General features: G+C 42.4%; 3 protein-coding genes across 3 annotated transcripts; 1 reads left to right on the forward strand and 2 right to left on the reverse strand.

The window, feature by feature from the left end:
* Positions 1–2,918: 2,918 nt before the first annotated feature.
* Positions 2,919–3,374, reverse strand: LOC140525535 (histone H3). The gene has a single exon (XM_072641032.1). It carries the CDS (start codon positions 3,347–3,349, stop codon positions 2,939–2,941), a length of 411 nt encoding a protein of 136 aa, XP_072497133.1. The 5' UTR covers positions 3,350–3,374; the 3' UTR covers positions 2,919–2,938.
* Positions 3,375–4,212: 838 nt separating this feature from the next.
* LOC140525543 (histone H2A type 1) lies at positions 4,213–4,730 on the reverse strand. Its single transcript, XM_072641043.1, has one exon. It carries the CDS (start codon positions 4,682–4,684, stop codon positions 4,292–4,294), a length of 393 nt encoding a protein of 130 aa, XP_072497144.1. The 5' UTR covers positions 4,685–4,730; the 3' UTR covers positions 4,213–4,291.
* A 4,793-nt stretch (positions 4,731–9,523) lies between these two features.
* LOC140525552 (histone H2B type 2-E-like) lies at positions 9,524–9,968 on the forward strand. The gene has a single exon (XM_072641051.1). It carries the CDS (start codon positions 9,558–9,560, stop codon positions 9,936–9,938), a length of 381 nt encoding a protein of 126 aa, XP_072497152.1. The 5' UTR covers positions 9,524–9,557; the 3' UTR covers positions 9,939–9,968.
* Positions 9,969–10,597: the final 629 nt, after the last annotated feature.

Genomic DNA, 10,597 nt, shown 5'->3' on the forward strand with positions numbered 1-10,597 from the left:
ATGACACATGTGCTTGATTAAAATGATTGTTGACCCCTCAAAAAGTTGCCTTTCCTTTTAGAAAAGCAGATCAAAGAACCTGTGATAGAAGGCCCTCCTGTGTATGCTGGGGTGCTTACTTTTACAGGAGTTCACTACAAGAATTAAATAAATCCAAATGCCCCATTCCCATCCTAAATGTTGCCTTTATCACAGGATTATTATAAGATAAGTACTTTCCAAAATTTAAAATTTTATGTAGATGTGAGCTCTTATTAAATAAGTTAATCCTAATGAACAATGTTGAAGCATGAGTAGTTAGAAACTGAGTCTTGGGGTATATTAATATTTAGAGAGAAGGAAGAATTAAGTCATTAAGAGCTGAGGTAATCATAAAAAATCTTAAGAATCAGAACAGTGTGGTGTAATGGAAATCATGGAGGAGACAGTTTTAAGAAAGAAGGGTTATCAACAATGCTTAATGATTTAGATAGTTAAAGGAAAATGAAGACAAGAGGTAGAAAAGGGCATTGATTTTGGCAGTTAGGAGGGGTAATTCAAAAGAAAAAAGCTTAATGTAGGGAAAAGGCAGGTGGGAAGATAGATTAAAAGAATAAGTCCATTATAGTAGAACATGCAATAGAAGGCAGAGTCCAAATTCTGTCTTTACTATTTAAATATATGATTTTGTGAAAGAATCTAAGGTTTTTCTAAGCATATTATTCTAAGACATGAATAAAGTTTCCTGTTTGTCAACAGGAGAGATGAGTTTAAGAGGCAGGTTAGAGTCAGGAAGAAAATAGCCACAAGGACCCAAATGAAAGAAAAAGGAAGATCTAGCGATTCAAATCTTGTGGAGGGTCAGTGGAAGGCAAGTTCTAATTGTAGATCATTAGTATTGATCACATTTCTTTTTTTTACCACATTCTTCTTTGTAAAATTTTTTTTAAAAGGCAGGCAAAGAGAAGGAAAAGAATAGTAGGATATAATGGAGAGAAAATGCAATTAACAACCATAACCAAGAATATAAAAGGAAAGAACTCACCCTTAAATGAGTGGTGACAACTGAATATATTAGAAAATAGAATCCAGCAATTTTTTTTTACAGTAAATACTTGAAACAGAAAGATTCACACAGTTAAAATGAATAACTGAAATAGAATCTATTTTGCAGGAAAATTACTAGCAATTGGAAAGACTGGAAATGACCTCCTACAGAAGGTAGAAATTGAGCTGAATTTTAAAGGAATCCATGGAAACTATGAGTGAGAGATAAGAAAGAAGTGTATTTCAGGCATAGGGGACAGTCAGTTTAAAGGTATGGAGGAGAGTATATGGAGAAGGAGCATGATATTGGAGAAATTGCAAGTAGGGCAATGATATTGGAACAAAAAGTGTAAGGAGGAAAGTAAGTAAATGAATACTAATTAGAAAGGTAGGAAGGGGCTAAGTTCTGAAGAGCTTTAAATATAAAACAATACTGTATATCTGACCCTGGAATAGAGAACCACTGGAGTTCATTGAACCAAGGACTGACATTATCAGATTTTTTTTTTTTTTTAAATCACCAAGTACCTTGCATGCTCGGCCTTCATTGCAGAAGAAGACCATACCATCAGAGAAATGATGACATGACTTGCACTTAACTTTGTTTTGAGTGAGGGAGGGCTGTGCAGGTCACTAGCATCACTTCTCCAGAGCCATCTGAATCCAGTGACCAGATACTCATCAGGATGACTGGAGATAACCCAGGATGAAGCAATTGGAGTTGAGTGACTTGCCCAAAGTCACACAGTTAGTGAGGGTCAAGTGTCTGAGGTGAAATTTGAACTCAGGTCCTCCTGACTCCTGCACTGATGTTCTATCCACTGCACCACCCAGATGCCCCAACCTTGTCATCTAAAAGGAGGATGGATTGGAATAAGGACAGACTTAGGGCAGGGAGACCAGATTAGAAGGCCACTGCAGTAGTTTATGTGAGAGGTGATGAGAGATTGAACTATTTCTCAGATGAATATGACATGTCTAAACCTTTAAAAAAAAAAAACACAGGCATAAAGGTGATTTCCTTAATATGGTAAATAGTATTTATATAAAACCAAGAGCTAGAATTCTGTATAACTGAGAAACAATGAGAGGTCTTTACAATAGATTGAGGGTCAAACAAGAAAGAATGTCCCTTATCACCACTATTATTTAATAATGCCAGATATGCTATATTTAGCAATGACGAATAAAAGTAATTGAGGGAACAAGTATAAGGAAAGAAGTAAAATTGTTGTTTCTTGCACATGATATATGTGATGGTCTGCTTAGAGAACCCTAGAGATTCAACTAAAATTTAACTGAAACAATTAACTGCAGCAAAGTAGCAGGCTACGAAAAATAACTCCCTATAAATTCTTTGTCTCCATCACAAAAAAAGTCTCTTCAGGAGATGGAGAACTTCCATTTACAACACAGAATTATAAGATATATGGGAATACACCTACACACAAGAGTAGAAACATATTAGTTGAGAAAACCAAGACAGAGGTTGTGACTTACCCAGAGTAATACAACTTTTAAAGAGTCAGGTCTCTCAGAATTTTCATTAGACCACCCAGTCTGAGTGAACTACGTGCTTCCCCTCCCCCCCATTCACAACATAAAACACTCATACACAGCTGTTTTGTTTCCCTCTCTCCCCATGCTAGTTGTATTTATTCTCCTTTTCTCTTTGTATATATAATCTCCCAAAGAACTCTAGAGTGCCAGAAAAAGTTGGTATTTTAAACCGTGTAAGTTAAATTAAACCGGGTAAATGCAACTTCACTTAACCCCTTGCTGGCACTTAATTTCAATTCCATTTTTTAAAAAAAAGCATCATTACCTGCTCCATAGGTCACAACTACTTATAGTGAAAATGTGGGTGGCTCTGAAAAGAGCCTTTGGGGGTATTTAGGATGTAGATGACAAATTAAGCCCTCTCCCCGCGGATGCGGCGAGCCAGCTGGATGTCCTTGGGCATGATGGTCACGCGCTTGGCGTGGATGGCGCAGAGATTCGTGTCCTCAAACAGCCCGACCAGGTAGGCTTCGCTGGCCTCCTGCAAGGCCATGACGGCCGAGCTCTGGAAGCGCAGATCGGTCTTGAAGTCCTGCGCGATCTCGCGCACCAGCCGCTGGAAGGGCAGCTTGCGGATCAGCAGCTCGGTGGACTTCTGGTAGCGCCGGATCTCGCGCAGCGCCACGGTGCCGGGCCGGTAGCGGTGAGGCTTCTTCACGCCGCCGGTAGCCGGCGCGCTCTTGCGGGCAGCCTTCGTAGCGAGCTGCTTACGGGGCGCCTTGCCGCCGGTGGACTTACGCGCGGTCTGCTTCGTACGAGCCATCGCAACCAAGGAGAAAGCAGAAAATGGAAATGGTGGCGACAGTCACCCTATTTATAGAGTAAAGCTAGTTCTGATTGGACTGAGCAACACACAAATCCTGAGCAGTGATTCAGCATTGGTTGATAATTCCAGTTCATGTATTCTGGGTCATTTGATTGGGTGACTGTCCATCACGCCCCGCCTCCTTCCTCAATTTTGTAGTGTTCCTTTAGCCTAGCCTGCTAACTTCTTCCCGATTCTGACCTCGTTATTCACGGAGCGGACAGCTTTGTCTTAAATGTATATTTATTTTTTATTGTGTTATGTGTGCTCCAAAATTACTACCGTCAACTCGGCGAGAATGTTTTGTTGGGTTGGAATTTTGAAAAAAGACCGCGCTAACACGGGATTGGTCAATTCGGACCTTTCTCCCGCGCCTTTTCATTTCCCCTCCCCCACACACATACACACTTTCTCAAATTCATCCCCATGCCCCATATAGGCAGATTACAGATTAATTTAAGACTACTTAGCTTCTTTAAATCTTATCATTCCAGCATTAAGCATCTCCCCCCACTCCCCGCCGCCCCCGAATTATTTCATAACTATAAAGCCATTTACTTGAGGCGAGTTGTGTTAGGGAATCCTGGGTTGTGTGTACCCACTAGGATAGGGTGGCTTTTTTAAGAATTTTAATATTTTAAATACACTGGGTCTTGACAATGACTTAAAGACGAGTAAAAGTGTATCTATACTTATTACTAATAATGTATTCAGAATGCGTTTAACTTGGAGGCCCTAGGAATGTTTAAACACTTGGACATTTTAAAGTTAATTTGGATATCAAATAAAGATGTATGCTATCAGCTCTTGTTTTGAATAGATGCGTGGCTCTGAAAAGAGCCTTTGGTTTAGTGGAGGAGGGCGAGAAGAGTATACTCTACAGCCCGGCTAAAGACATTCTTATTTGCCCTTAGCTTTATGATGGCTCTCGGTCTTCTTGGGCAGCAGCACGGCCTGGATGTTGGGCAGGACGCCGCCCTGGGCGATGGTAACCTTGCCTAGCAGCTTGTTAAGTTCCTCATCGTTGCGGATGGCCAGCTGAAGATGACGAGGAATGATGCGAGTCTTCTTGTTGTCTCTGGCTGCGTTACCAGCCAGCTCCAAGATCTCGGCAGTCAGGTACTCAAGCACAGCGGCCAGATAGACCGGAGCACCAGCCCCAACTCGCTCGGCATAGTTGCCTTTGCGTAGAAGACGATGAACACGACCCACAGGAAACTGAAGGCCAGCCCGGGATGATCGGGTCTTGGCTTTAGCGCGAGCTTTGCCTCCCTGCTTTCCTCTTCCAGACATGGCGACGACAGCAAGCTTCAACCAAAATGGAAAAGCCAACTACCTAACGTCAGGCAGCAGAACCTATTATACCATTTTGTGGTAGGATAAAGTAGGCTTTCGGATTGGTTAAAAACAGCTTTCACTGATGTAGCCAATCAGAAAGTAGGTCAAGAATCTGCTTAATTACAGACGCTCTTCCCCCTTACGATGATTCGACCCAATCAGAGATTAGATAAACTAAACCTTAATTTACATAAAAGTCTTCAAACTGCTGTCACCTGACTCCAGCCTTTCTTTTTTGGTGTTTTTGGAGTACTGTTCTGAGAAACTTCATATTATTTCCTTCCTCAAATCGGGTCCAGCGTCAAAAATTGACTCCAAGAAACTGGTAACTAAGGCGAAAAATAATAGCGATTCACATTTTAGAATGTCTACCAAGTGATTTTCTCATAGCACTCTTGAGGAAACTTGCTTTCTTTGCCAATGAAAGAAAATGAGAAAAACGAAGCAATTAACTCAACATTGGATCTAGAATATAAAATCAGATCTTCTGACTTAGGGTCAGTGCTCTGTCCGCTACAGCTCCACTTTCTCTACCTTGAATTAGGGGTAGGCACAGAAAGATCATTCAAAACCATCTGCCTTATGAACTCATCCAAATTTCTCACCCCTCGTTTATTTTGATCTTCCTGTAATTTGGGCTCTATCCATAACCTCCTTTCCTTCTTAGGCTTAGATGACAGTTCTCCTTGGTTCTCCTTGTCCCTGTCTGCTTGTATGACATTCAGGATTTCAATGAACATAGAAAAAAATCTCAAAATAAGTAGATATAACTTTAGGGTTTATGGAATGAGCTATTCAGATAGAATGCAGAAAAATAGGCAGATCTTTTGTTTGTCTAATTTTGCCACCCAGTGGCACCCAATATTTGTTTAAGCCTGGAAAACGAGACCATGTACATAATTGTTTTCACAAGGCAGCTCTATCTGGACAATAATAAACCAACCATAATGGGGACCACAAATTCTCAGGGTTGTAATCCCTGTTTAGAACCCAACATGAAACAAGTGATTGGCTTAAGATTGGAAAAAGAATACAAGTCTGTATAGGGTGACATTTATTTAACTTATATGCACACACACACACACACACACACACACATATATATATGTATGTATGTATGTATGTATGTATGTATGTATATCATGCAAAAAGCCATGCTGGATGAATAAAAAAACAGAATTAAGGTTGCCAGGAGAAATATCAACAATCTCAGATATGCAAGATGATACCACTCTGATAGCAGAAAGTGAAGAGGAATTAAGAAGTCTCTGGATGAGGGTGAAAAGGAAGAGTGTAAAAGCTGGCTTGAAACCTTAAAATCGAAAAAAAGAAAAACTAAGAACTTGGCAAGTGGTTCCAGCACTTGGTAGCATATAGAGGGAGAAGAAATGAAATCAGTGTCAGATTTTCTATTCTTGGGCTCAAAGGTCACAGCAGATAGTGACTGTGATGAGGTTCAGACTCTAGGAACTTCCCTGAGCTCCCCTGGAATTTCCTCACTTAACCTGGCTTTTCATACTCAAATTGTGCTCCCTGTTTCTCCTCACAGAATCTGACCTTTCATACTAAAATTGATCTCTTCCTGTATCTCCTCACAGAATCTGGCCTTTCATACACAGATCTGTGATCATTGTCTGTTATCCTTTGATTGCCCTACCTGCTTCCCACCCAAACCCTCCATTGTCTATCTCCTGATAGCCTCCAGGTGTTTCCAGTCTTTGACCCTCCTTGGACTTCTCAAGACCCTTCCTAAACCCCTCCTCCCATCACCCTGGACTACCAGACCACCCCCCCCCAGACCCCTCCTATACTCTTTTCTGTATTTAAGTCCCACCTTGCCTCCATGAAGGTGCTCAGATGCAATCCAGCTCAGACTCTGTCTAGCTGGGATTGTGTCTGGCCCGCTTGTGAATACAAGCGTTACAAAAGCTTAGGCTCCTTAAGAGGCAACCCAATTAGGCAAATCCTTAATAAACTTTGTTTTCTTTGGCTTTAAGAAGGCTTGAGTGGAATTCATTCGAGCACAACCCGGACCGTCGGTATTTTGGGGTCCCCTTCACCCATTAACCTCATCAACTGCAACTATAAAATTAAAAGGTACTTGTTCCTTGGAAGGAAAACTCTGGCAGATCTGGAAAGTATACTAAAAAGCAGAGAAATCACCTTGCTGACAAAGGTCAAGACAGTCATAGTTGTGGTTTTTCCATTAGCAATGCATGACTGTAAGAGTTGGACTATAAAGAAACCCTGGCTCTGCAGGATCGATGCTTTTGAAGAGTGGTGCTAGAGAAGACTTTTGAGAGTCCCTTGGACAGCAAGGAGATCAACTCAGTCAATTCTTTAAAAAATTAATTCAGGCTGGTGATCAAACCCTGCTGACAATGGATGTGATATGTAACCATTAATTTGGGCAAGGGTTTCAAAATACTAAAAATCCTACCAAAACATGAAGAAAGGGAGTAGTGGCAACAGAAAATGTGGTAATTCATTCAAGAGATATTTGTTAAGTGCTCAGTTATAGCAAATGCCACTGTGTAACTGAAGTAAGATCCATTATAGTATGAAAAGAAAATGCCTCTTAGGTTATAGCATCCCAACAGCTGCCCCTACTTCCCAAGACTTATCTTAGGAATTGTAGAAAACAAGGACTGGGTGTGTAAACTATATCTAAATGGGAAGACTTCCTCATTTTAAAGTCAATAACTCAACTGGGTCTAAGGGTTTACGCTTAACCTCATGTTCCTTGGCTCCTTCTTTCTCCCGACAAAACAACCAGAGATTCTCTTTCTGTAAGCTGTGGGCCTGAGTTACTGTAATAACTAAATTGTAATTGTTTCTCTTTTACCCTGGAACCCTGAGGGTCTTCCCCTCCCAGTTTGATTTTTTTTTTTTGTATTAAAGGGGCCATTCCTTGAGTAACTTAAAGAAGTGTGTGTGTGTGTGTGTGTGTGTGTGTGTGTGTGTGTGTGTGTGTGTGTGTGTGTGTGTGTATGTATGTGTGTTCATCCTTTGTTGCTAAAGAAGACCATGCCATCAGAGAAATAATGACACAACTTGCACTTGATTTTGTTTTGAGTGAGGGAGGGCTGTGCAGGTCACCAGCCTCACTTCTCCTCCAGAGCCATCTGAATCCAGTGACCAGATATTCATCAGGATGACTGGAGATGACCCAGGATGAGGCAACTGGGATTAAGTGACTTGCCCAAGGTCATACAGTTAGTGAATATCAAGTGTCTGAGGTGAGATTTGAACTCAGGTCCTCCTGACTCCTGTACTGGTATTCTAGCTGGTGCTCTATCTACTGCACCACCTAGGTGCCCCAACTTAAAGAAGTCTATTGACTGAATAGGTGTATCTCACTCAAAGTAAGATTGTGATAAGATCTTGGCCTGAAAGGGCCAGGCCAGGGTCTCATATTGCATCCTGGGCCATCTCCAGTCATCCTGATGAATATCATGGCACTGGACCTGGATGGCTCAGGAGAAGAAAGTGTGGTTGGTGACCTTGCACAGCCCTCCCTCACTTAAATCAAAAGTCCACTGCAAATCATGTCATCATGTTGATGTCATGGTCCTCTTGGAGAATGAAGGACAAACACAAAAACAAGCATGGGTTATTGTTAGAGTGTATACAAAGTCACATTTGAGTGAAAGTGGGCTCTGGGACCCCAGAAGAGAACCTGAGAATAAACTCTCCCTAGTCTTTTCCAACATTTTGGAGACTGATAGGAGACCTGTGGATAGCCTTTCTTGCAGCTGAACACTGTTGAAACAGCCCTTGGGTAGGGTAATCCCTGTTGATAGTGATCCCTACAAAAGCTATGGTTAGCTTCAATCTTAGAAAGACAGGAGACAGCTACTTTTGGGTAAAAGTCTAAGTGAAAATAAAATCTTCTCCCCATCTGTTTTAAAGAAGTCATTGATTTTCCTAGACTGGAGACAGACTAGGTACTTTGGTATGCTTAACTATAAAGGCAATTCTGCTATTTGGGGGTCTCAAAAATGGGAGATAGTGTAAGAAAAAGTCCTAGGTCTTCACTGAAAACTACTGAATTCTACGTCACTGGATTCTTTTGAGATAAATGTTATTGAGGGGCGGAGTTGACAATGATTTGGTTTAGATGAAGTAAAATTTAAGGAATAAAGCAGATGCTCAAAGTATTGCCAACTTTTTTCTCTCGAAAACAATTCTGGGGAGGAGGTGGCTGGCTCTCAAAAGAGCTTTATGGTTTCTAGTGAAAATAGACGCTTGTGCGGTGGCAAAACGGCAGGAAGCCGCTCTGGGCGACAGCCAACGCCCTGCAGCTTGTTGAACTCTCCTAGTCGAGGAAAACAGCCTGCGGTTATATGGTGGAATTACTACCAGCCATCTCCCAGGCCACGCAAGTCCAACGGCTCCAGCATCACGGCTTCCCGACCCTGACACGCTCGGGGACCTTTTGCAAACTACGCATGCACCTCTAAACAACCATAACTGGAGGTTTTTGTCCCACCTTTCCTTGGCCCCGCGAAAAGCACAAATTGAAAGCAGTACAGTTTAGCAGAAAAAAATCCATAATGCGAAGCCACCTTTAGGGCATTCTCACGGTTTCAGGGAGTGCGGAAATTCACTATATCATTGGGTGCGACATGTACTGATATAACCAATAGGAAAACAGGATTGGAATCTGTCATTTACATTGGACAAAGCTTAGTCATGATAACCTTACAAAAAATTCTCCAATCAGAAAGGGGCCTTGAAGATACCTCTATTTGCATACGCCCTGTATAAGTACTAAGGGCCCTGCAAAAGAAATCCCGCATTCATTCCTCCTGTGTTTACTTCCAAGATGCCTGAGCCAGCCAAGTCCGCTCCCGCCCCGAAAAAGGGCTCTAAGAAAGCCGTAACCAAGGCACAGAAAAAGGATGGCAAGAAGCGCAAGAGAAACCGCAAGGAGAGCTACTCCATCTACGTGTACAAGGTGCTGAAGCAGGTCCACCCCGACACCGGCATCTCGTCCAAGGCCATGGGCATCATGAACTCCTTCGTCAACGACATCTTCGAGCGCATCGCCGGCGAGGCGTCCCGCCTGGCGCATTACAACAAGCGCTCCACCATCACGTCCCGGGAGATCCAGACGGCCGTGCGCCTGCTGCTGCCCGGGGAGCTGGCCAAGCACGCCGTGTCCGAGGGCACCAAGGCCGTCACCAAGTACACCAGCTCCAAGTAGATGTCCCTGGAAGATTCCCGACCTGAAAAATCCAAAGGCTCTTTTAAGAGCCACACAATTTGACTAAAAAAGAACTGTACATTCTTTAGGAGTCGCAAAGGTTTGTAGAGCCCCAAAGATTTGTTTCTTTTGTCCCCCTCCCCCCCAATCATTTTAACCCCTTCCTTCCTTACCCCACTCCTTACTCCGTTCGCTGTAAAATTGATGACCTTTAGATAAGAGAAAACAGCATGCACCCATGTTTCTGTCTGTTTTATCTCCCTGCATGTTGCCTCCTTTCCCCAAACCTTACCTTCTATGCGGCAGCCAGACTAGTGTGCAAGACTTGGATTTATTTACTACATATTTATTCATAGTAACGTCTCATGCCCTTTTCACAGATATTCACTATCTTTAAGCATGGATAGTTCTCTCCTCTAAAGCAAAGGTCTAATAGCCGAGCCCTGCACGGCAGCTCCTAGCTTGGTGCGGGGTGATGTGAATGCGGCTGAGAGCAAAGTCATCTTAAAACCAATTGAAGGCCTTCCCTTAGTCTTGTGGGAGTGGTTGGACAAATACCCTTCTGTATTCTATTATATGCGAGATTTGTCTTCTTTGATTCCCCTTTCTTTGATTATTTCTCATTTAAATGGAAAACAGGAGCATATTGGGAGACGGGA

The sequence above is a fragment of the Notamacropus eugenii genome, chromosome 2 (genome assembly GCF_028372415.1).
Source record: "Notamacropus eugenii isolate mMacEug1 chromosome 2, mMacEug1.pri_v2, whole genome shotgun sequence".
In the NCBI taxonomy this organism is placed as follows: domain Eukaryota; kingdom Metazoa; phylum Chordata; class Mammalia; order Diprotodontia; family Macropodidae; genus Notamacropus; species Notamacropus eugenii.

Coding starts and splice junctions, on each gene's coding strand:
- LOC140525535 (XM_072641032.1), bottom strand. CDS start 3,349: ATGGCTCGTACGAAGCAGACCGCGCGTAAGTCCACCGGCGGCAAGGCG.
- LOC140525552 (XM_072641051.1), top strand. CDS start 9,558: ATGCCTGAGCCAGCCAAGTCCGCTCCCGCCCCGAAAAAGGGCTCTAAG.
- LOC140525543 (XM_072641043.1), bottom strand. CDS start 4,684: ATGTCTGGAAGAGGAAAGCAGGGAGGCAAAGCTCGCGCTAAAGCCAAG.